The sequence below is a fragment of the Heterodontus francisci genome, chromosome 25 (genome assembly GCF_036365525.1).
Source record: "Heterodontus francisci isolate sHetFra1 chromosome 25, sHetFra1.hap1, whole genome shotgun sequence".
Taxonomy (NCBI): Eukaryota; Metazoa; Chordata; class Chondrichthyes; order Heterodontiformes; family Heterodontidae; genus Heterodontus; species Heterodontus francisci.
The window spans coordinates 63,689,731-63,713,060 of NC_090395.1; the positions used below are offsets into that span (position 1 = coordinate 63,689,731).

The 23,330-nt window shown below is 41.5% G+C and overlaps 1 protein-coding gene across 1 annotated transcript; it reads left to right on the plus strand.

Annotated features, from left to right (window-relative positions):
- The first annotated feature begins 9,725 nt into the window (after positions 1-9,725).
- On the plus strand, positions 9,726-16,794 carry LOC137384115 (pepsin A-like). The gene is given in 10 exon segments (XM_068057726.1): positions 9,726-9,773; positions 9,775-9,845; positions 9,941-10,103; positions 10,866-10,983; positions 12,198-12,316; positions 12,540-12,739; positions 13,390-13,509; positions 14,384-14,528; positions 16,398-16,496; positions 16,648-16,794. Coding segments are annotated over 10 exon segments (1,230 nt in total).
- Positions 16,795-23,330: the final 6,536 nt, after the last annotated feature.

The following is a 23,330-nucleotide window of genomic DNA, read 5'->3' on the forward strand; positions in this document are numbered from 1 at the left end:
TGTGGCAGGTTGTGATGGAACCAACAAGAGGGAAAAATGTGCTTGACCTCGTCATCACAAATCTGCCTGCCGCAGATGCATCTGTCCATGACAGTGTTGGTAGAAGTGACCACCGCAATGTCCCAGTGGAGACAAAGTCCCATGTTCACATTGAGGATACCCTCTGTCATGTTGTGTGATACTATCACCAGGCTAAATGGGATAGATTTCGAACAGATTTGGCACTGCAAAACTGGGCATCCATGAGGTGCTGTGGGCCATCAGCAGCAGCTGAATTGTACTCAACCACAATCTGTAACCTCATGGCCTGGCATATCCCCACTCTATCATTTCCATCAAGCCAGGAGACCAACCTTGGTTCAATGAAGAGTGCAGGAGGGCATCCCAATAGCAGCACCAGGCATACCTCAAAATGAAATAAAAACAAGAAATGCTGAAAATACTCAGCAGGTCTGGCAGCATCTGTGGAGAGAGAAGCAGAGTTAACGTTTCAGGTCAGTGACTCTTCTTCAGAACTGACCTGAAACATTTACTCTGCTTCTCTCTCCACAGATTCTGCCAGACCTGATGAGTATTTCCAGCATTTCTTGTTTTTATTTCAGATTTCCAGCATCCGCAGTATTTTGCTTTTATTATACCTCAAAATGAGGTGTCAACCTGGTGAAGCTACAACCCAGGACTACCTGCATGCCAAACAGTGTAAGCAGCATGCGATAGACACAGCTAAGCAATCCCATAACCAGTGCATCAGATCTAAGCTCTGCAGTCCTGCCATATCCAGTCGTGAACTGTGGTGGATGATTAAACAACTACCTGGAAGAGGTGGCTCCACAAATATCCCCATCCTCAATGATGTGGGAGCCCACACATCAGTGCAAAAGATAAGGCTGAAGCATTTGCAACAATCTTTCGCCAGAAGTGCAGAGTTGATGATCCATCTCAGCTTCCTCCTGAGGTCCCCAGCATTACAGAGGCCAGTCTTCAGCCAATTCAATTCACTCTGCTTGATGTCAAGAAATGACTGAAAGCACCGGATACCGCAAAGTTTATAGGCCCTGAGAACATTCCGGTAAAAGTACTGAAGACCTGCGTTCCAGAACTTGCCGCGTCCATAGCCAAGCTGTTCCAGTGCAACTACAACACTGGGATCTAACTGGAAATGTGGAAAATTGCCCAGATAGGCCCTGTACACAAAAAGCAGGGCAAGTCCACCCCGACCAATTACCACCCCATCAGTCTACTCTCAATCATCAGTAAAGTGATGGAAGGTGTCATATCCAGGCTTGGGCTGATAAGTGGCAAGTAACACTTGTGCCACACAAGTGCCAGGTAAAGACCATCTCCAACAAGAAAGGATCTAACCGTTTCCCTCCCCTTGACATTCAATGGCCTTACAATTGCTGAATCCCACACTATCAACATCCTGGGGGTTACCATTGACCAGAAACTGAACTGGAGTAGCCATGGCTACAAGAGCAGGTCAGAGGCTAGGAATCCTGTGGCGAGTAACTCACCTCCTGTCTCCAAAGCCTGTCCACCGTCTACAAGGCACAAGTCAGGAGTGTGATGGAATACTCTGCACTTGCCTGGTTGTGTGCAGCTCCAACAACACTCAAGAAGCTCAACACCATCCAGGACAAAGCAGCTCCCTTGGTTGGCACCCCATCCACAAACATTCACTCCCTCCACTACCGATGCACAGTGGCAGCAGTATATACCATCTACAAGATGCACTGCAGCAACGCACCAATGCTCCTTGGACAGCACCTACCAAACCTGCGAGCTCTACCACCTAGAAGGACAAGAGCAGCAAATGCACAGGAACACCACCACCTGCAAGTATCCCTGTGAGCCACACCCCATCCTGAATTGGAACTATATCGCTCGTTTCTTCACTGTCACTGGGTCAAAATACTGGAACTCCCTTCCTAGCAGCGCTGTGGGTGTACCTACCCCACATGGGCTGCAGCGGTTCAAGAAGGCAGCTCACCTCCACCTTCTCAAGGGCAATTAGGGATGGGCAATAAATGCTGGTCTTTCTAGTGATGCCCACATTCCAATAAAAAAAAATGAACTCAGCTCTGAGAAGAGGTTTACATAACAAGATTGGGACAAATAAGCAAACCTTCTCTATGTTTTAGAGAGTGTTAAACTTGTTCACTTTTAAATACCGTGTTGAGTTAATCATGTATAGTCAGTCCAAAACACAACATCATTGCTTAGTGTACATTTGTTTATATCTTTGGAAAGGAGGGGAATGTTGTGGGATGAACTTCAGAGTGGATCACCTTAAGAAGTTGTAAGTGAAGGTCACCATAGGAAGTAATGTCATGTCAAAAATGTGTGGGGAGTTGTGGGTTAGGGTTAGGGTGTAGCCCAACAGAGTGAGATGTATTTAGATGTGGCTTGTGCCGTAACTGTATGTGTACATATATATATATCGGGGATAATATATTATTATGGAAAGTGGATTAATTAACTAACAGGAAGCAGAGAGTGGGAATAAATGGGCCATTTTTGTGTTGGCAAGTTGTAACTAGTGGAGTGCCACAGGGATCTGTGCTGGGGACTCAACTATTTGCAATCTATATAAATGAATTGGATGAAGGGACCGAAATTTGCTGATGACACAAAGATACGCAGGAGACTAAGTTTTAAGGAGGACATCGGAAGTCTGCAAAGGGACATAGATAGGTTCAGTGAGTGGGCAGAGATTTGGCAGATTGAGTACCATCTGGGCAAATGTGGACTTCGGTAGAAAGAATAGATAAGTATATTATTTAAATGGAGAGAGATTGCAGAACTCTGCAGTACAGAGGGATTTGGGTATCTGGTACATGAAACACAAAAAGTTAATATGTAGGTACAGCAAGTGACTAGGAAGGCAAATGGAATGTTATCATTTATTGAAAGGGGAATAGAATATAAAAGTAAAAGAGTTTTGCCACAGTTGTACAGGGGGTTGGTGAGACCAAATCTGGAGTACTGCGTACAGTTTTGATCTCCTTATTTAAGAAAGGATATAATTGCATTAGTAGCCGTTCATGGAAGGTTCACTCGACTGATTGTTGAGATGAAGGAGTTATTTTATGAGGAAAGGTTGGTCAGGTTGTGCCTGTATTCATTGCAGTTTAGAAGAATGAGAGGTAATCTTATTGAAACATATAAGATCTTGAGGGAACTTGACAGGGTGGATGCTGAGAGAATGTTTCCCCTTATGAGAGAGACTAGAACCAGGGTCACAGTTTATAAATGAGGGATCTCCCATTCAAGATAGAGAAGAGAAATTCTTTCTGTCAGAGGGTTGTTAGCCTGTAGAATTCTCTTCCCCAGAGACCAGTGGAGGCAGGGTCATTGAATATTTTTAAAGCTGAGTTAGTTAGATTCTTATATAATAAAAACAAAATACTGCAGATGCTGGACATCTGAAATGAAAACAAAAAATGCTGGAAATGCTCAGCAGGTCTGGCAGCATCTGTGGAGTTCTGATGAAAGGTCACTTAGTCAGATTATTGATTGACAAGGGAGTCAAAGGGTTTAGGGGGTAGACAGAAAAGTAGAGTTGAGGCCATGATCTTATCAAATGATGGAGCAGGATCGAGGGGCTGAATGACCTACTCCTGCTCTAAATTCGTATGTTTGTATATGTTCTAGTTAAAATATAATTAAAAACCCACGGTTTCTTTGAATACTGCTTGGAGTCCTGTAAATATTACAATAGTTCACACATCAAAGAAACAAGTAATATTACAGGCTGTTCTTGCCGTTCCTCAATGATAGAGAAGTTCTACTGGAAATTAAGTTGTGACATATAAGATGTGTCTACTTTATTGTTTGAACTGTTTGCTTTGGCACACATTTGGAATCCAAGATCAAGTTGTGAGATGAACTTGTGGCAAACAGGAAGGATGAAGGGACACTTCCCTGCACCAATCAGATTTTAAGCACCTTGGAGAGAGAGTCTACCTCATCCTGAGCGTGCCCTTTTGTCAGAATGCTTTACATTCGTACCTAGAGAATCTTTTCTACTTGGATCTCTTGAGCTGTGCTGCTCCTGTTCAGTCCCAGGAGTACGAGGACTTCCTGACAGGAGCTACCTTCATGGAAATGTGATCCGAACATCACAGGGCAGTTTTTAAAAATATCCTTTAGACTCTAAATCCTTTATAATAGTTGTTAAATTGCTGAATAAAAATTTCCTAAACTGCATACAGCTGTTTTTTCTGTCCCTTCCCTGTGTTGTCGAAGGGGTTTCAGTTTCAGTTTGGGTTTGTTTCAATCCATGGTTAACTTTTGTGGTGGATTTTCTGATTAATCTGTAATTCTGTGTTATTTAAGTGATGTATTATTAGCACATGTCCTGATCCCATTTGAGTTTGTGGAATCAGACTCATTTCCTTAATGTGGAGCAGCTTTACAGCCCATATTGGCCCTAGCATTGGGAGCTTGACAAAAAGCCATGTAAGCAGGGGTAAATTTAAAGGGAAGTGACTACCTTAAGCTAAAGAGGTACATATTGTGGTAAAAATGTTTGTAAAGTTTCCTGGGCCTGGTAAAATTTTCAATGCATATTTCAGCCTTTGGGTGACAAAGGTGCCTGGAAAATTCCAGTGACAGCGCAATAAATTTGAAGGCTGGAACGCAAGTGTATGTTCAAGTGATGAAACAGCGCAACATTCCAACCCCTTATCTGAAGGCTAGCAAACTGCGATGATGCAAAGTGAGGTTGGTGCTAGATTTCCAGTCTAAGTCACCATCCCAGTAGGATCACATTGCATCTGACCATTACTACCATGGACACTGCTGCAGTTTAGTTCTGGATTGGACTGTCTGCTGACCCAGAGGTCAGCAAGGTAGCTGCTCCACTTTCTCAAAAGGATGGTAAGAAGGTACCAGCAGGTGGACACTGTCTGCCTGGCATCTCCACACTTGACGTGCTCTTTGTAAATGTAATCACATAAAAACTGTTCCAAATATGATAAATGTCATTTGTGTTGCGAAGGTTGTGACACAGTTTGTTAGATTGTTAGGTCAGACAACTATAGAGACAAAACATTTCCTAGCAATAATGATGTTAGCTCAGTAATTTTGCTTGTTTCTATTTAATTTCCTGTATTTGTATATATTTCTACCAGCTAGATTGGTGCAGTCAATTTTGAAAATTAGGACCATGGTGAATGAGGGACCAACAGTTGGACTCCTTATCCATTGAGATTTAAGGATAGAAAAGAAATAGAGACATGACAGAGAAGGAAATAGGGTGAAGTAGAGTCAAATTAGATAGAGCAAGAATAATAAAGGGAGGAAAAGAAATTTGTTAAAATAGGGAGAGAGAAAAAGAGACAGAAAGGAAAAGTGAAACAAAAATTAAAACATGTAAAATTTTGAAAACCTCTAATTGTTCCCTCTGTCTCAAAATCCTCCATTAATTTATGATGATCCTCAAACCAGATTTCTCTTGTCAGTGCAAGTTGTTGGGTTTTTTACACACTAATTACAGTGGGAATATTTAACGCGTCATATTTTCACAGAAAATTCTAAGGTGAATGTTGAAGCATGGATTGCATTGCTGCAGGGAGTAGTCGCAACAGACACCATTGCAACTCTTAAGGAAAGCCGAGATAAAAAGTTGAAACAGAGGAAAATACAATGTTCTGGGGGAGACAGCAGGGCAGTGGGATTGTTTTGTGTTATTTTAACAAAGAGCCAATACATCTTCATTCCAAGCTTTATATATCAGACTTTACTCAGCAGTCGTACTCTTGCTTCATTGTCAAAGGTCTTGGGTTCAAGCCTCATCTGGAAACTTCAACATAGAATATAGGCTGACACATCAGTGAAGAATTGAGGGAGTAGTGCACACATACAATATACAGTGCACATAAAATATCCCATAACATGATTCTGAAGACAAGCTTTGTTGTTCTCCAAGTGTCCTGGTCTCCAAGTGTTCTGGTCAGCATTTTCCCCTTGACCAACATCACTAAAATAGATTAATTGCTCATTTATCTGAATGTTATTTGGGGGATCCTGCTCTGTGCAAATTGGCTGTAATGTTTCCAAGAATAACACAAGAAAGTAAACTTCAAAAGGATATTAATGTGAAGCACCTTGGGATGTCCTGAGGACATGAAAGGTGCTATGTCACTGCAAATTCTTTCTTCTGAACTTATACGATTTGATGATAGAGAATTATATAAAAATAATAAGAAAAATAACTGAGCCGACATCATTATTGTTCGAAAGTTATTCAGCCAATTATTCTTTAATTTTATCCCTGCACCTCAATATATATATGATTTATCTTTGAGAGGAATTTACAATTCTCTTTTACATGTCCGCATTCTAATTGATTCAGTTCATTTTAACTTCACTTTCTAATCGCTAATTTGAGAGAATTAAAGTAAATGGAGCCCAGAAAGGACAATGCATCGAAACACAAACAGAACGACTTTGCGAATGAAAAAGGTTGTGTTTCATGTTCATATGCCTTATCAAATAGTCAACAAGGTGAATTTATTAACGATTATGATTTGATGACCGATAATGAATCCATTAATTGTAATTACGAACTTGATAAACATGTTTTTGATTAGGCATTCCTGGTTGGTTGAATATCCTTGAAACTAGTATACCATAGTACAAAAAGGAAATTTCAGCATGGCTAAGATACAATTTAGATCCTGTAGAATAGCACCAGAGATGAGAAGTTATAGTTCTGATAAGAGATTCGAAGAAACTGTTATGCCCACCAGGAGGATTAAAAGGTTCAACATTTTGTCAAGAATCTGAGAAGTTATACAGAGAATGATTATTTCCACTGGTTAGTGAAACTGTAAGAATTGAGGATGAATTGAGTATCACATGTAAAAAAGATTGGAAGGATTTTTTCAATATAAAATGTGAATTTACATGTCACTGGGTCATTTTAAGCAACTGGAGGAGATATGGTGTACCAGCCTCTGGCAGCACTCTTGCCTCTGAGTCAGAAGGCTGTGGTTACGAGTTCCACTCCAGGATGTGAATACAAAAATCTAGGCTAGCACTCTGATGCAGTGCTAAACTGTCAGTGATGCTGTCTTTTGAATGAGATATTAAACCGAGGCCCCGTCCACTCTCTCAGGTGGATGTAAATGATCCTACGGCACTATTTCAAAGAAGAGTAGGGGAGATATTCGCGGCGTCCTGGGCAATATTCATCCCTCAATAGACATCACAAAAGAAAACAGATTATCTGGTCATTAACACATTGCTGTTAGTGGGAGTTTGTTGTGTGCAAATTGACTGCTGTGTTTCCTACTTTATAACAGTGACTACACTTCAAAAGTAGTTCATTGGCTGTAAGGTGGTTTCGGACGTCAGGTGGTCATGAAAGGCACTATAATGCCAGTCTTTTTTTCTTTCAATAGTTACCAGCCTCCAAAGCTACAATAGACACCTGTATCATGCAGATAAAACATGCAATGCTTGTCCAAGCCAGAGATTTCCTTACTTTTACTATGGATGGTTGTTGGAGCACCAAAGCTATCAATTGCAGACCTAGCCCATGAACTATTGATGCATCTGGGGCTCAATAATACAATAAGGTGTCAACAGCTCCCAAAGTCTTGCACTAGCAATAACAAGAGAATTTCAATGAAAATGCATCACATGATTATTGCACAGGGGATTCAACACAGGTCTTAAAGAAGAAATCTCAACTTGAAGAGCTATAGGTTTCTTTGTCACTGTGGAGGAGTCTAAATCTGATTCACTGGTTCACTCACTTGTTGTGTCCCTACATTTTGCATCACCATCTCACAGAATGTCCAGTAATCTAACTTGAGGGAAACAGAGTTGGTAACAAGCAGGACATACAAATGACCCACATAAGAAAGAAACAGTTTTGGAAGAATACGTTCTGCTGTCATGAGATGATGTGAACCATTTCTGTGCCCTTGTTGGGTCAGCCAAATTAATATATACTAATTAGAGCACAAAATAGTCAGTTAAATATTATACATTCCAGAATGGGGCAACAGATTATCAAGCAAAGAACCAATTGCTAGTCATGTGTAAAGGGAATCAATCCTCCTTACTGGAAAAAAAAGCTGCTAGCACTTTTGGGACAATAGAATAAAACAAGGTAACCAATTGTAACTGAAGTGGATTGATTATATGACAAGAAGCAGTCGGAAAACAGGGTCATAAGGCTATATCTGTTCATTTGCCTTGGGAGAACATGATGGGAATTAGCAGCCAATTCCAGTATGGCTTTATGTGCAATGCACACATTTTCTCTTTTAATTTGTAATGCGTGTCCACAAGTGTTGGTTTCACTTCTATTGCCAACTGCTGAATTCACAAAAGTGACCATTCTAGACTTGAGTTTTTACAATGAAGGCAATTTGGCTGTTGGACACAGCAGCATTCACAGCAAAGCCTCATCCTGTCCTTATCCACTGTCCACAGATACAATATTCCAACAGAGCCCAGTGGATAATAAACAGGATTGTGAAATGTAGTACAGGGATGGAAAGGGTTCATCACGAGGACAGTGAGAGAGACCCTTCCCATTGTACAAGCATTGATGTAACGTTCACATGAGATAGGCTTGACAAGAAGAAGATATAGCAGCATGAAGGATGCTAGCGTAGCTGGCTTGCAGAGAGTGTATATAGAAACTGTAAATGATAAAGAGTTGTTAGTTAACCTTTACTGGAGTCTAAGACTTTCTCTCGAGCCGCTTACAATGCTACTAATACAAACCCATCAATACAACAGAAACCCTGACTTTTTCTGTTAATTGGGCTGGAAAATGCTAGAATCCATTGCATTTCCATGTTAGTATCAGTTAATACTCAAGTGTAGACACAATTGTTTTGTAGGGATACACAGCAGCCGGTTGGAACACAGAAAAGTCCCACGAACAGCAATGGGATGAATTAACAGTTAATCTCTTTTGATTGTTTTGTTTGGGCGAATGAATGTTGCGTAGAATACTTGGAGAAACCCTGCTTTTCTTTGATAAAGTTTACTTGACCAGGCAGAAGGTCCACAATTTAATATGGCATTTGAAAGACATCACTACAATGCAACACTCCCTCACTGTTACACTAAAGTGTAAGCCTAGATAATGTATCCAAGTCCTGGCCTGGGTTTTTAAAGCCAGAACGTTATGACTCTAAAGTGAAATTTCTATCATTGAGCCAAACCCTACACTTGACATGAATGTATTTCAGATGCACAAATCATCTTCTAGTAATAAAATGACTTTTCTAAATGATTGAAGCATTGCTCTTGCAGGTAATGTTGTCAATAAACCCCTCAATAAAGTATAATCAGGTAGTACACTCCTGGAAATTCAGCATCAGACATACTTCAACCTCCGAAGTGGCTAAATAGTTTAATGTTATATCCAGCAGTGAAACAGTTAATTTATCCTCTGAGGCACTTGTGACAATGTTATTTTGCGGTTCTGATAAGCCTGTCTTTAGCTGATTTCCAAATATATTTATGACCGAATTATCAGTCATAAGGCTAATATTTAATTCTATAATATGTAATATGGTTTAAAATAATACACATGTTCTCAGTTGGTTACCACTTAAGTTAAAGACTGTCCTTAATACAAGGGATTGAGTTTGAGATAAACTAATCATGATTACATTAATATTTACTTTTCATATTGAATGATCGTATCTGAGTCCTCGTGACAATGGAATGGTTGGTCTCAGTGAGTATAAATGCTGCTACTCAGACCCCAAACTTTAGGTTCCGAAGAGTCTCTGAACCCATCCAACTGGCAACATGAAGTGGCTACTCATCACACTTGCTTGCATTCAGCTCTCTGAATGTATGATCAGGTAGGAAATCATCACAAGACAACAGATGGTAAAAATTTGTCAACAAGGTACAGCAAACATTGATGAAATTTGTAACTTACTTCTTTTTTGTACAGAGTTCCCTTGTTGAAGGGAAAATCTGTCCGTGATGTTCTTCAGGAGAAAGGGTTGCTGGAAGAATTCCTGGAGAATCATCCATATGATCCCTGTTCAAAATTTGAAGGACCCGACTGCACCCAATCCCTGGATTCATCAGAACCAATGATTAATTACATGGATGTAAGTCATCTGTCAGTTTTATAAGCAAAAAAGAGGGAAATACAAACAAATTTACATCTTAACTTACATTTATTGCAACTTTTGCCAAAAATTTATATTCTTCTCAGAGCTAGTTGTTAGTTGAGGTTAATGATTCAGTAGCAGATAGTCTGTGCTCGCAGATCTTTAACCTGCTCTAACTTATACAGCAAGAGTCAATAGATCAGATTCAGCTGTTCTAGCTTGGGCTGTTGACAGGTGCTAAAGGACTGGTGATCACAGAATTCAATCCTTTTGCTGTGGAGGTAGAATTTCTAGTTCAATATGAGGAGTTACTGGTGATTTCTGGTGATCTTACTGACTAGCAGCTGCTTGGTTATCCAATGCTGATGATTACAGGGTCAATATTTCTGGGTACCCTTAACTAGCATGACTTGTGCTGCTGGGTGGGCTTTAGGCAAAGCTGACAGTATTGTTAGCACCATTTAGAGTCGAGATGTCACCTGAAATCAGAAGAGCTAATGGTTGAAAGGCTCAACATCATCTCAACCATGAAATATTATTCAATATAAACATAGAAACAGAGTGATCACTTATTCTTACTCATTATTTCTGTTGCATTTACATAGACTGCAGACTTCTGTTTCTGTACCATGTGATTTCAATAGGAGTGATAGAGATTTACATTCTCTGATGGGTGTGGAGGAATATGAACCTGATTATACATGTTGCACTGATATATTACCAGTTGATATATTGTGATGTTCTTGTTCTTGCTGACAGGTGTCATACTATGGAGCGATCAGCATTGGGAAACCACCACAAAGCTTCACTGTCGTCTTTGACACTGGCTCATCCAATCTTTGGGTTCCTTCCATTTACTGTTCCCAAACCGCATGCAGTAAGTAAATACTGCCCAGCTGTTAAACATGTTTCCCCTACTGACTTTTTTTCATGTTAGGGTCAGCTCTGCAACTCGAATTGGAAGAGATTAATATTTCTGGAATAGTCACAGCTGAACAGTGTGCTTCATAAGATTGGATGAAACCTGAAAATTTCACTTGTTTACTTCTGGTCTTGGAGAGAAATTTAACAGAGCTTTTATTTCTTGGAGGTTTTAGCTGTGGTTCTTTGTCCCCTTCTGGAGATGGACAAATCTCAGAGTGGATTTGTACTGCAAATTTAGCAATAATATAAAACCGTTTCCACTTTGAACTAATGTTAAACTTGTAGTACTGATCTGTTGCTCGGGCCCAATCTGTCTCTGGCGTGAAAAACCTTGAAGGTTTTCAGGGTTGAAGCATTAAATCACTCTGAAAAATGTCACATGAAGTGTATATCCAATGTAGTGTCAAACCTGAGTATAACGTTGGACCTCCCGTTAAATCTATATTATTCCAATTTAAATATTTAAAGAGCAGGGTTACATCCTACCCATTCTTTTTTTTTTAACTGGCGGGAAAGAACTCTGTGCAGGTGTGTATCGAGACATGCACAGCCCTCATTCCTGGGTAGGATAGTTATTCTCAAAGAAAGTGGAGATTGCACAATTTAAGGCAGAAAAACTGATTGAAAACTAGAAAGAAGGATGTTGCTAATGCTTAATGATAATTAACTTCCATTAGTAAACGGTACAAAATCAAAAATCTACAAGAAGGCACATTCTCCGGAATACTGCGTTTGATGAAGTTTACTAGGTTTAAGCTTATCCAATGAGTAGGTTAACAAGAGGCCAGTGGACCTCCCCTAATCCAGCAAATGGTATATTCCATTACACACAGGTGTATATATACAGACACAAGGACACACACACCTCAGGGCTGAACATGGAGCTCCACCCTGCACATGAACAGACAGTGAATTCAGGCTGACCTAAATATTTTTCAACCATAAAATGCCTGACTTTCCTTATTTGCCCAGGATCTCCCTCCAAGGAAAAGGCAAACAGTAATACAGAGATGAGACTAAAGAGAATTGGGTGGAATGCTTAGTTACAAAAGTAAACTGTTTCTTCAATGTGAAGAATTAGATATTTTTGCACATGTCTTTGATTCAGCATTAGAGTAAATGCTGAAACATTTTTATTAATTTCATGCAATGGATGTTGCTTTGCAGAGATGCATCACAGATTCAATCCAAGCCAGTCCTCAACATATTATTCAAACAACAACCGCCTATCTATCCAGTATGGGACAGGCAGCATGACTGGCATTCTGGGATATGACACTGTCAGAGTAAGTAAATTGCATGACAGTGATATTTGCTTTCTAAAGTTCTTGGTTCAAGTTAAAGATACAAAGACCTCAGAGTCAAACATAATGAGTTCTATCAGTTCAGAAGCCAGACAGCTGAGAGGATGTATAATGATGATGTAACAGACAGGGTCTCGAGCTTTGAGTTGATGCTTTAAAATTAAACTAATTCCTCATGATTTGTCATGTTATCTTATTTTCCTAGGTTTCAGACATTGCTGTGAAAAAGCAAGAATTTGGTTTAAGTATAACCGAACCTGGTAATGTCTTTGTCTATGCTAAATTTGATGGAATTCTGGGCTTGGGCTATCCATCTCTTGCAGCGTCAGGTGCCACACCTGTATTTGATAACATGATGTCTCAGCATCGGGTGCAGGAGTCCCTCTTTTCTGTGTACCTATCAAGGTAAACATTTTTACCCATTTGTTGCATATTTCCCAAAATGAAGCAGGAAATGACTGTTTTTGCTTTCACCTGAAAAGTCATCGTTCTTCAGTTGGTAACACTCTTGTCTCTGTGTCAGAATGCCATGGGTTCAAGCCAAATGCAAAGCTTGAGCACATTGTGGGATTCTGCTGTGTACAAACAGGCTGCCACATTTGTCTCCACTGCAACATTAAATACACTTCAAAAGTATTAATTGGTGGAGAAGCACTTACGACCATCCTGAGGATGTGAATGGCATGACATCAATGCAAGTGGTTACTTTCAAATGGATTTGTTTTCAAATCTTGAATCTCTTCTCTGGTGCGATCAACCCAACTTTGAATTGAAACCAATGGAATCCAACAGAACTCAGAATAAATCCTGTATAAATCATTTAGAATGCATCATTCCTGATTTGAACAGATAGCATCCTCTTGGTTGGTAGGAATTTCCTGGAGTATTTCTGGCAAAGGTATTGTTATATTACAATCAATGACTTTTAGTTGCTGATTTGGAAAAATGAAGATTTTGATACAATATCTAATAGGCCATGACATAATTAAGTGCTAAAGCAGAAAGTTAATGATTTTTTTTTGTCTGAGTTTCTTTTATTGACTTTTGTTTGACAGAGAGGATGGTCAGTCTGGAAGTGAAGTATTATTTGGTGGAGTTGATCCGAGCCACTACACAGGTCGAATCAACTGGGTTCCCGTCACCCGCGAACTCTACTGGCAAATACTTATTGACAAGTGAGTGATTACCCATCGCAACTGGAGAAAGTGGCTTTTGACAACCCAACCTTGGAAAAAGATCAACTTCTATCGTGACAATGTGCTAATGATACAGCTCTTTATAATTATTGGGAAAACATTTGTGGCAGGAGTATTACAGTAGAAATCTCATTTGCTGTCTTTCAGTCTTGCGATCAATATTTAAGTCCAATCATATGAGCAAGACCAGATATATTTTACTTGGTGTTTCTGTAAGTAGAGATCAAATGAAAACTCTCTTGATAGTGAAAGACCATACCATGCTAATTATGTTTTACTCATCTTCACATAATGAGGTAAGTGGCTATCTGGAAAAAAACTATCATGTTACACTGCACTGGCATTTTTGTTGCCTTATTGGTTCAGTTGGGACAACTGGCCTGACATATGAGCCTGACGTCACCGTGCACTTTTAGATACAAATGCTTGCCACCAATTGGTTGAAATGTTACAATCATTCCAAAACCACTCTTTTAGTTTGTTAACAGCTGTGCCCATGAATGAGGTTTCCCATCACACTGTCCCGAACTGGGAATTGGGACATCAGTTCCCGGCATCTTAGGACCAACAGCTGTTAGTGCCAGTGGAATATGGAACTTGAGATTTTCTGCTTTTCTACTGAAGTCCCAGAAAATAATTTTACCAAACTATGGTGAAACATATGAGGTAAAAGGAAAGGAGGAATAAAATACTTTGACCATATTTCAGATCTCAGTTGTGCCAGCATTTACAGAAGATATAACGAATGTCTCAGATAACTTGGAAACCCAGCTTGGTAATTTTGTTTAATTAGTCTAACAAGTGTGGCAGTTTTAGATCTTTGACTAACTCTTGATGCATTTTTCTCCCTCAGAGTGACAATCAATGGTAAAGTTGTGGCCTGCAAGAAGGGTTGTTCTGCCATTGTTGATACTGGCACTTCTCTTCTTTATGGTGCCTCCAAACCCATCAACACCATTCAGAATTACATTGGAGCTACCCCAAATAAATATGGCCAGGTATGGATGACAGGTTACAATATCAGGTGTGGTGTAGGAGTATCTGACTGTGTGTCAATAATTTAATCACGATGCATTCTATAGGAGATCATTTAAGTCAGTATAAAGTGAAAATAAATATATTTGTAATAATATTGTAAATTCTCATGTATAATTGGCTCTGCAGAAATTCCCTCAGCCTCTTTTTGTGAATTGAGGGGCTGGTAGTGTTAAATTAAATTCCATAAATATGAGACAACAATCGCTGCGCATGGATATATTCCCCAGAAATATTTGGAATTGCATCACCATTCATAGTTAGTTAAAGGTGAAGAATCTTTACATTTTTGAAGCTTCTCATTGAAGGACAAAGATTAGTCCTGACATAGGCCATGGTGTCAGAAGAAATGCACAATGAACAATCCTATTATTGCTTTAACATTTAGATAACCAAACATATTTAGAAATGTTTTAGATATGAGCTAAAAGGAAAGAAGGAATAAAATACTTTGACCATTTTTAAGATCTCAGTTGCGTCAGCATTTACAGCAGATATAAACAAATGTCTCAGGTAACTAGGAATCCCAGCTTTGTCTTCCTTGTTTAATTAGTCTAACAAGTGTGACTGTTTTAGATCTGCGTTGCCAAACTGGTCGGAGTCATATCTAGAACAAAGGAAGATGTTTATGGTTGATAGAGGCCAATCATCTCAGCCCCAGGACATTGTTGCAGGATTTCCTCAGGGTTGTGTCCTAGCTTCAACCATTTTTAGCTGATTCATCGATGAACTCCTCTATCATAAGGCCAGCAGTAGGGATGTTTTCTGATGATTGCACAGTGTTCAGTACCATTCGCAACTCCTCAGATACTGAAACAGTCCATGTTGTGTCTTGGGCTGATAAGTGGCAAGTGACATTGCAACAACTCAAGTGCTAGGCAATGTTCATCTCCAACAAGAAAGAAACTAACCATCTCCCCTTGACATTCAACACCATTACCATCGCTGAATCTCTCCCGACTTCAACATCCTGGGGCTACCTTTGACTGGAAACTGAAACTGAAACAGCCAAATAAATACTGTGGCTACAAGAGCAGATCAGAGGCTGGGAGTTCTGTGGCGAGTAACTCACCTCCTGACTCCCCAAAGCCTGCCCACCATCTACACGGCACAAGTCAGAAGTGCAATGTTAAATGCTCCGCTTGCCTGGATAATTGCAGCTCCAACAACACTCAAGAAGCTCAACGCCATCCAACACAAAGATGACCCCTTGATCAGTACCCCATCCAGCACCTTAAACATGCCCTTTCTCCATCACTGGAGCACAGTGACAGCAGTGTGTACCATCTACAAGATGGATTGTAGCAACTCACCAAGCCTCCTTCAACAGCACCTTCCAAACCTGCAACCTCTGCCACACTAAAGAATAAGGGCAGCAGAATCATAGGGATACCACCACCTACAAGTTCCCCTCCAAGGCACACAGCATCCTGACTTGGAACTATATCACTGTTCCATCACTGTCATTGGGTCAAAATTCAGGAACGCCGCCCCAATAGCACTGTGGGTGTACCTACACCATTTGGACTGCAGTGGTTCAAGAATGCGGCTCATCACAACATTTTCAGGGACAATTAAGAATGGGCAATAAATGCTGGCCTTGCCAGCAACATCCACATCCCATGAACGAAGGAAAAAAGCAATCTTGCATATTGTGTGCAGGCAATGTGTCTCTGTAAGCATTTCCTTTTAGCCAGCTTGTGTATTCCAATTTCATCTCATCATAATTTCAATAATGATCAAATAGCGATACCATGACACCATAAATGATTTATTGTAAATCCCTACATTGACTGACACAATGACTGAACATTCTTCCTGTTTTCTTGCAGTACGACATAAACTGTAACAATCTGTCCAACATGCCCAATGTGGTCTTCACAATCAATGGAGTTGACTATCCTCTTTCCCCCACAGCGTACACATTGCAGGTATGTTATTGGACAGCAGTATTGTGCTAGAATAAGCTTAACATTTCAAAAATGGAATGGAATAATTTTCATGATTATCGACCATGCTGAAGTGATCACCAAAGGAGATACACATATGAACCAGTGCTAATTTTTCTCCTTTTTGTTACAGCAAACTTACAACAACCAAAAAAGCTGCATCAGTGGATTTGGCGGCAGTGGTGGAAACCTCTGGATTCTGGGCGATGTGTTCATTAGAGAATATTACTCCATTTTTGACAGAGAGAACAACCGTGTGGGCTTGGCTCGGGCTGTCTAATTCTTTCATCCATATTCTTATTAAAAGCTCGCCCTGATTCACATTTTCAGGTTGATTTTAGCTATCACGTGGTTTCCCAGTGCAGCAGTTGTCACCTGGCTGCACAGTGTAGTAGATGGAGTCATCATATTTATCATATCTTGAATGACTATAAAGAATGATACAATACTTGGTTGTGGTTTGTGCTCAGCAATGCTTTGCATTAAGTTACAACTGAAAGACAATGAAAACTGAAATAAAAATTAAATAAACACCTTGTCAGGGTGAGCTTTTAAAGGAACAGACTTAGAACACTGGTTCTGGATTGGAAATGAGAATGTTGATATAGTGTAATTCGATTCCCTCTCTGATTGTGTAGCACTTTTATTCAGTTCTTTCTTGGTTTTGACATTCAGCTGTGATATATTATTGGTGCAGTGATTCACGCCAGAGACATACACTTTTCTGATGAAAGTGGATGAGCTCTGCAGTGAAACCTAATCTGATGTAAATGTGATCCAAACATCACACAGCAGCTTTTTCTATCCTTTGGAATCTCTTTATTACAGTATTTCCTAAAATTGATCAATAAAATACAATCATGAAATGCATAATCTGAGTTTTCTCATCTCTTGTTCCTTTTATCTCTATATATGGAGTGGGGCCTCAATTCATTTCTCATTTGCATTGATGTATTCTGCAATTAACTCATTGCAACAGTTGTAAAACATAGGAAGGAATTTGTAGATCACATGAGAAGTGTTTGTTGAATGATGTTCTCTGAAATTTGGACCAGAGGCTGATGAAGTCTAATTCCGGCTCCAATTGAGGAATCAGAATAATTCAAATAGAAACTCCCATTGATCCAAGATGGTGGATCTCATTTCCATTTTAGATTGAATTTTGTGAACCCATCCTGGATCTTCCAAAATGGCCAGCAATATTTCCCAAGTTTCTGAGAAATGATGTGTGATTGAAATAAACTTGTTAGAATGTAACTGAAATATAAAGTAGATCAGTACCTGAAAACTAATGTTGCAGATTATTTCCTTGAAATATTCACTTGAGATGTCTATTTTACGATATCCTCCAATCCAATGATCCATTGATGCTGATGAACATCAACATTAACAAGATGGAAATTCTAGACAGGTTTGAATTGATGATGACAATCACGGGGTTTGAAGGGAACCAAGGGATGAGATTTATAAAGTGCTGACAATCACCATGAAGGTGTTTTAAGTAGATCCCACTGGAAGAACAAGGCAGAATAGTACCCATGTTCAGTAATGGTGAAAGTTTTAACTGGGGAAATTTTGTATGGCCTTACAACAATAACATTTAAAATAAAACAATCAGTTATGAGGAACCAACCTGAAAATTACCTGTATGACAACCTAGTAAATAATAGTAAACAGAGCTTCAGTGATGGAAGATCCTGTTAGAGCAAATTCACTGACCTTTCAAATGATGTGACCAATCTGAATTCTGTAAGAAATGGTAGTTCAGAGAATATTCCAGAATGACAAGAAATAAGAGCTAGAGAAGAAATGCTGGGGCTGGGGCTTTTGGCAATAGATTTCTCTCTCTCTCCCACTTTAAGGAATTCTCCAACTGCCTCTAATGACAGGACAGGCAAAGCACAATCAAGATAGATTAGGTTTCACAAGGGCTGTTATCTGGTCAAAGACATGGCTCTAGCACAGGCCCTGATACAAGACATTCCTAAACCTGATAAGATGGGATCTCATGCCCCATATCTAAACAAGCTGTCATCGCAAGGTTAACAAAATGTCCAAACAAGAGATGAGCAGAAGGGTGACCTCATGGGCTAGGGGCTGGATTTTGGGAAGATGAGACACCCACCAGCCCCCTAGAAAAAGATATATATTCAGGAACTCAGAAGGAAAAAGCTACATCAGCCAAGAGAGAGCTCTGGCTCCGGCTAACACCCTGGTTAGCTGAAGAAGACCGAGAGCAGAAGAGACTGCCACCACCAGCTGAGGAGATCAGCATTAATTTATTTCACCTGATCGGGACCACTCAACCGTTCTCACCTGTGATGGGTCGTATATCTATACTGTCGATTTAGCTTATGAATTGTATGTAAACTGTTGCTTCTTAATAGCTGCTTTAAACCACTGTGACCTTGATCGCTTTTTTGGGGAAATCTTTGACTTCCAGATCAAGCCTTACAATTCCCTGAGAGCATTTGACTAATCTCTCATCAGAGTCTTCTGTATTTCTGAAGCAGTACTGAGAGGAGTGTCCCAGAGACTGGTACTGGGTCTCCCATTGTTTTTAATGTACATCAACAGATGGTTAGTGCAACTCAATTGGCCCAGTTTACAGATGACAGTAAAGTAGTGGAATCAGGTCAAACTTTCTTCTTTTTATATCCTAAATGTCGAAATGACGCCCACCATCTCATTGGTCTTTTTAATCAGGTTTTGAACCTTGCAGCCAGCTTTTAAGAATGTTTAAATAACTTGTAAATAAGTACCTGGATCCCTAAAACCTTTTGTGGCTTAATCCTCCCCAGTGCTTTCTCATTTAGACAACACTTCCAGCCAATACTCTCATTTCCAAAATACTGCCTTAGACTGTGATATGTTAAACTTCTGTCATTGTTCTACACCCGCAATTAAACTATCTGTTTTCCTTGAAACCGGACGGACCACCCGACATCGGCCTAGGCACCGAAAACGGCAACGGCAAACTGAGCCCTGTCGACCCTGCAAAGTCCTCCTTACTAACATCTGAGGGCTTGTGCCAAAATTGAGAGAGCTGTCCCACAGACTAGTCAGGCAACAGCCTGACATAGTCATACTCAGTGAACCATACCTTACAGACGATGCCCCTGACATCACCATTACCATTCCTGTGTCTGTCCTGTTCCACTGGCAGGACAGACCCACCAGTGGTGGCGGCACAGTGGTATACAGTGGGAGGGAGTTGCCCTGGGAGTCCTCAACATTGACTCCAGATCCCATGAAGTCTCATGGCATCAGGTCAACCATGGGCAAGGAAACTTCCTGCTGATTATTACCTACCATCCCCCCTTGGCTGATGAATCAGTGCTTCTGCATGTTGAACACCAACTGGAATAAGCACCAAGGGTGGCGAGGGCACAGAATGTACTCTGGGTGGGGTCTTCAATGTCCATAACCAAGAGTGGCTTGGTAGCAACACTACTGACCGAGGTGGCCAAGTCCTCAAGGACATAGCTGCTAGACTGAGTATGAGGCAGGTGGTGAGGGAACCAACAAGAGGCAAAAACCTACTTGACCTTGTCCTCACTCATCAACCTGTTGCAGATGCATCTGTATTGGTAAGAGTGACAACCGCACTGTCCTTGTGGAAAGGAAGTCCCATCTTTAAATTTAGGATATCTACCATCGTGGTGTATGGCACTACCACCATGTTAAATGGGATAGATGTCAAACAAATCTAGCAACTCAGAACTGGGCATCCGTGTGGTGCTGTGGGCCATCAACAGCAGCAGAATTGTATTCAACCACAATCTGTAACCTCATGGCCTGACTATCCCCCATTCTACCATTACCATCAATCCGGGGTACCAACCCTGGTTCAATGAAGAGTGCAGGAGGGCATACCAGCAACAGCACCAGGCATACCTCAAAATGAGGTGTCAGCCCGGGGAAGCTGCAACACAGGACTACTTGCATGCCAAACAGCGGAATCAGCATGCGATAGACAGAGCTGAGAGATCCCACAACTAACGGGTCAGATCTAAACTCTGCAGTTCTGCCACATCCAGTCGTGAATGTTGGTGGGCAATTAAACAACTAACAGGAGGAGGAGGCTCCACAAATATCCCCATCCTCAACAATGGGGGAGGCCAACATATCATGGCAGAAGATAAGGCTGAAGCATTTGCATCCATCTTCAAACAGAAGTGCTGAATTGATGATCCATCTCGGCCTCCTCCTGAAGTCCCCAGCATCACAGATGCCTTTCCTCAGCCAATTCGATTCACTCCACGTGATATCAAGAAACGGCTAAAGGCACTGGATTCTGTAAAGGCTATGGGCCCTGACAACATTCCGGCAATAGTACTGAAGACGTGCTCCAGAACTAGCCACATCCCTAGCCAAGCTGTTCCAGTATATCTACAACATCCTGGGCATTACCATTGACCAGAAACTGACCTGGGCCATAAATGCTGTGACTCGAAGAGCAGGTCTGAGGCTGGGAATTCTGCGGCAAGTAACTCACCTCCAGACTCTCCAATGCCGGTCCACCATCTACAAGGCACAAGTCAGGAGTGTGATGGAATACTCTCCACTTACCTGGATGGGTATAGCTCCAACAACACAGTGGCAACAGTGTACAACATCTACAAGATGGACTGCAGCAACTCACCAAGCATCCTTCTGCAGCACCTTCCAAACCCGCATCCTCTGCCACATTGAAGAACAAGGGCAGCAGAAGCATGAGAACACCACTACCTACAAGTTCCCCTCCAAGTCACACAGCATCCTGACTTGGAACTACATCACTGTTCCTTCACTGTCACTGGATCAAAATATGGGAACACCTTCCCTAACAGCACTGTGGGTGTACCTGCACCACTTGGACTGCAGTGGTTCAAGAAGGCGGCTCACCACCACTTTTTCAGGGACAATTAGGGATGGGCAAAAATTTCTGGCCTTGCCAGCAAAACCCACATCCCATGAATGAAGGATAAAAAGGATCTTAAATATATCCTGGGGACAGGCAATCTGTCCCTGTAACCATTTCCTTTTAGTCTGATTGTGTATTCCAATTATACCTCAACATAATTTCAGTGATCATAAACTAGTGATGTCATCGCACTAAATGATTTATTGTAAATCCCTACATTGACTGACACAATGGGCTGAATTGTATGCCCGCCAGCGGGTTGGATGGTGGTGTAAAATTGAGCGGGAGCTTCCAGGAGGCCTACCCGCCCCGTTTCTGCCTCCGGCCAAGTTTACGGCGCCGGGCGGGGTTTGGGAAACGGCCCACCCACCCGAGGCCAATCAAGGCCCTTATGTGGCCACTTAATGGCCACTTAAGGGCCCTCGCCCACCTCCACGGGTATTTTACCTGTGGCAAGCGGGCGTGCTGGGGACGTGAAAGGCCGCCCAGCAATTGCTGCCGGCCTTTCCGCGCCCCAGGTGGGGGGGTGGGGGGCATGGTAATCAGGCATCGGGGCACAATTGAGGGCCGCCCCCGCCTCCCAACCCACCCCCGGGACCCAAGATGCCCCCCTCCCCCCCCAAACGACCACTTCAGCATCACCAAGAAAGGACCGATCCCCCTGGTGAGGCATGCCCTACTTACCTTCCCTGCTGGATCCATGGCTTCGGCTGGGCTGCAGTTGGGCTGATTGGCCGGCAGCTCACTGAGGCGGGACCTCCTCCCTCAAGTGGGTGGAAGTTCCGCCTCGGGACAATTAAAGCCCAGGGACCGGTAAAATGCGGGACTGATCCCCGGGCTAGGCGGAAGCGGGTTCACCAGCGACTTTCACGTTGGTGGCGAATTCCCATCCGCCCAAGGTAAAATCCAGCCCTATGACTGAATACTGTTGCTATTTTCTTGCAGTACATCATAAACTGTAACAATCTGCCTATCATGCCTAGTATGGTCTTCACAATCAATGGAGTTGATTATCCTCTTTCCCCCATGGCGTACACATTGCAGGTATGTGATTGGACAGCAATAGTGTGCTAGAATAAACATAACATTTCAAAAATGGAATGGAATAACTGCATGCTGTAAATACCACTAATAAAGGGGATACACATCTGACCCAGTTTTAATTGTTCTCCTTTTTCCAGCAGGAGACTTCCAACAATCAAAAAGCCTGTTTCAGTGGATTTGCTCCCTCCTCTGGATGGCTCTGGATTCTTGGCGATGTGTTCATTGGGGAATATTACTTCAGTTTCGACAGAGGGAACAACCGTGTGGGCTTGGCTCGGGCCGTCTAATTTATTCATTCATATTCTCATTAAAAGCATGCCCTGATTCACATTGTCAGGTTGACCTAAGCATGGTTTCCCAGTGCAGCATTTGTCACCTGGCTGCACAGTGTAGTAGATGGAGTCATCATATTTATCATATCGTGAAAGACTATAAAGAATGATACACTACTTCGCTGTGGTTTGTGCTCAGCAATGCTTTGCATTAAATTACAACTGAAAGACAATGAAAACTGAAATAAAAATTAAATAAACATCTTGTCAGGGTGAGCTTTTAAAGGAACAGACTTAGAACACAGGTTTACCTTGATATAGTTACAGATTCCCAATCCCCTCCCTATGATGACTTTGAATACCCAGCCCTAAGTCTCGACCTTCTCCTCTACCATATACAATTTCCTCCTGTGACCATACATTCTGCCAGCCAGTACTCTGATGTGGACACACGGGACTCCGACGTCGACAGCGATCCTCCCTCCTTTTAGGCCTCTCATGACTATCAGTTTTCTGACACGAACAATCAACCGACTACCCCTTAGGACCACACACAGCCAGCCTCATCATCAAAATCAGCCACTACGCAACCTG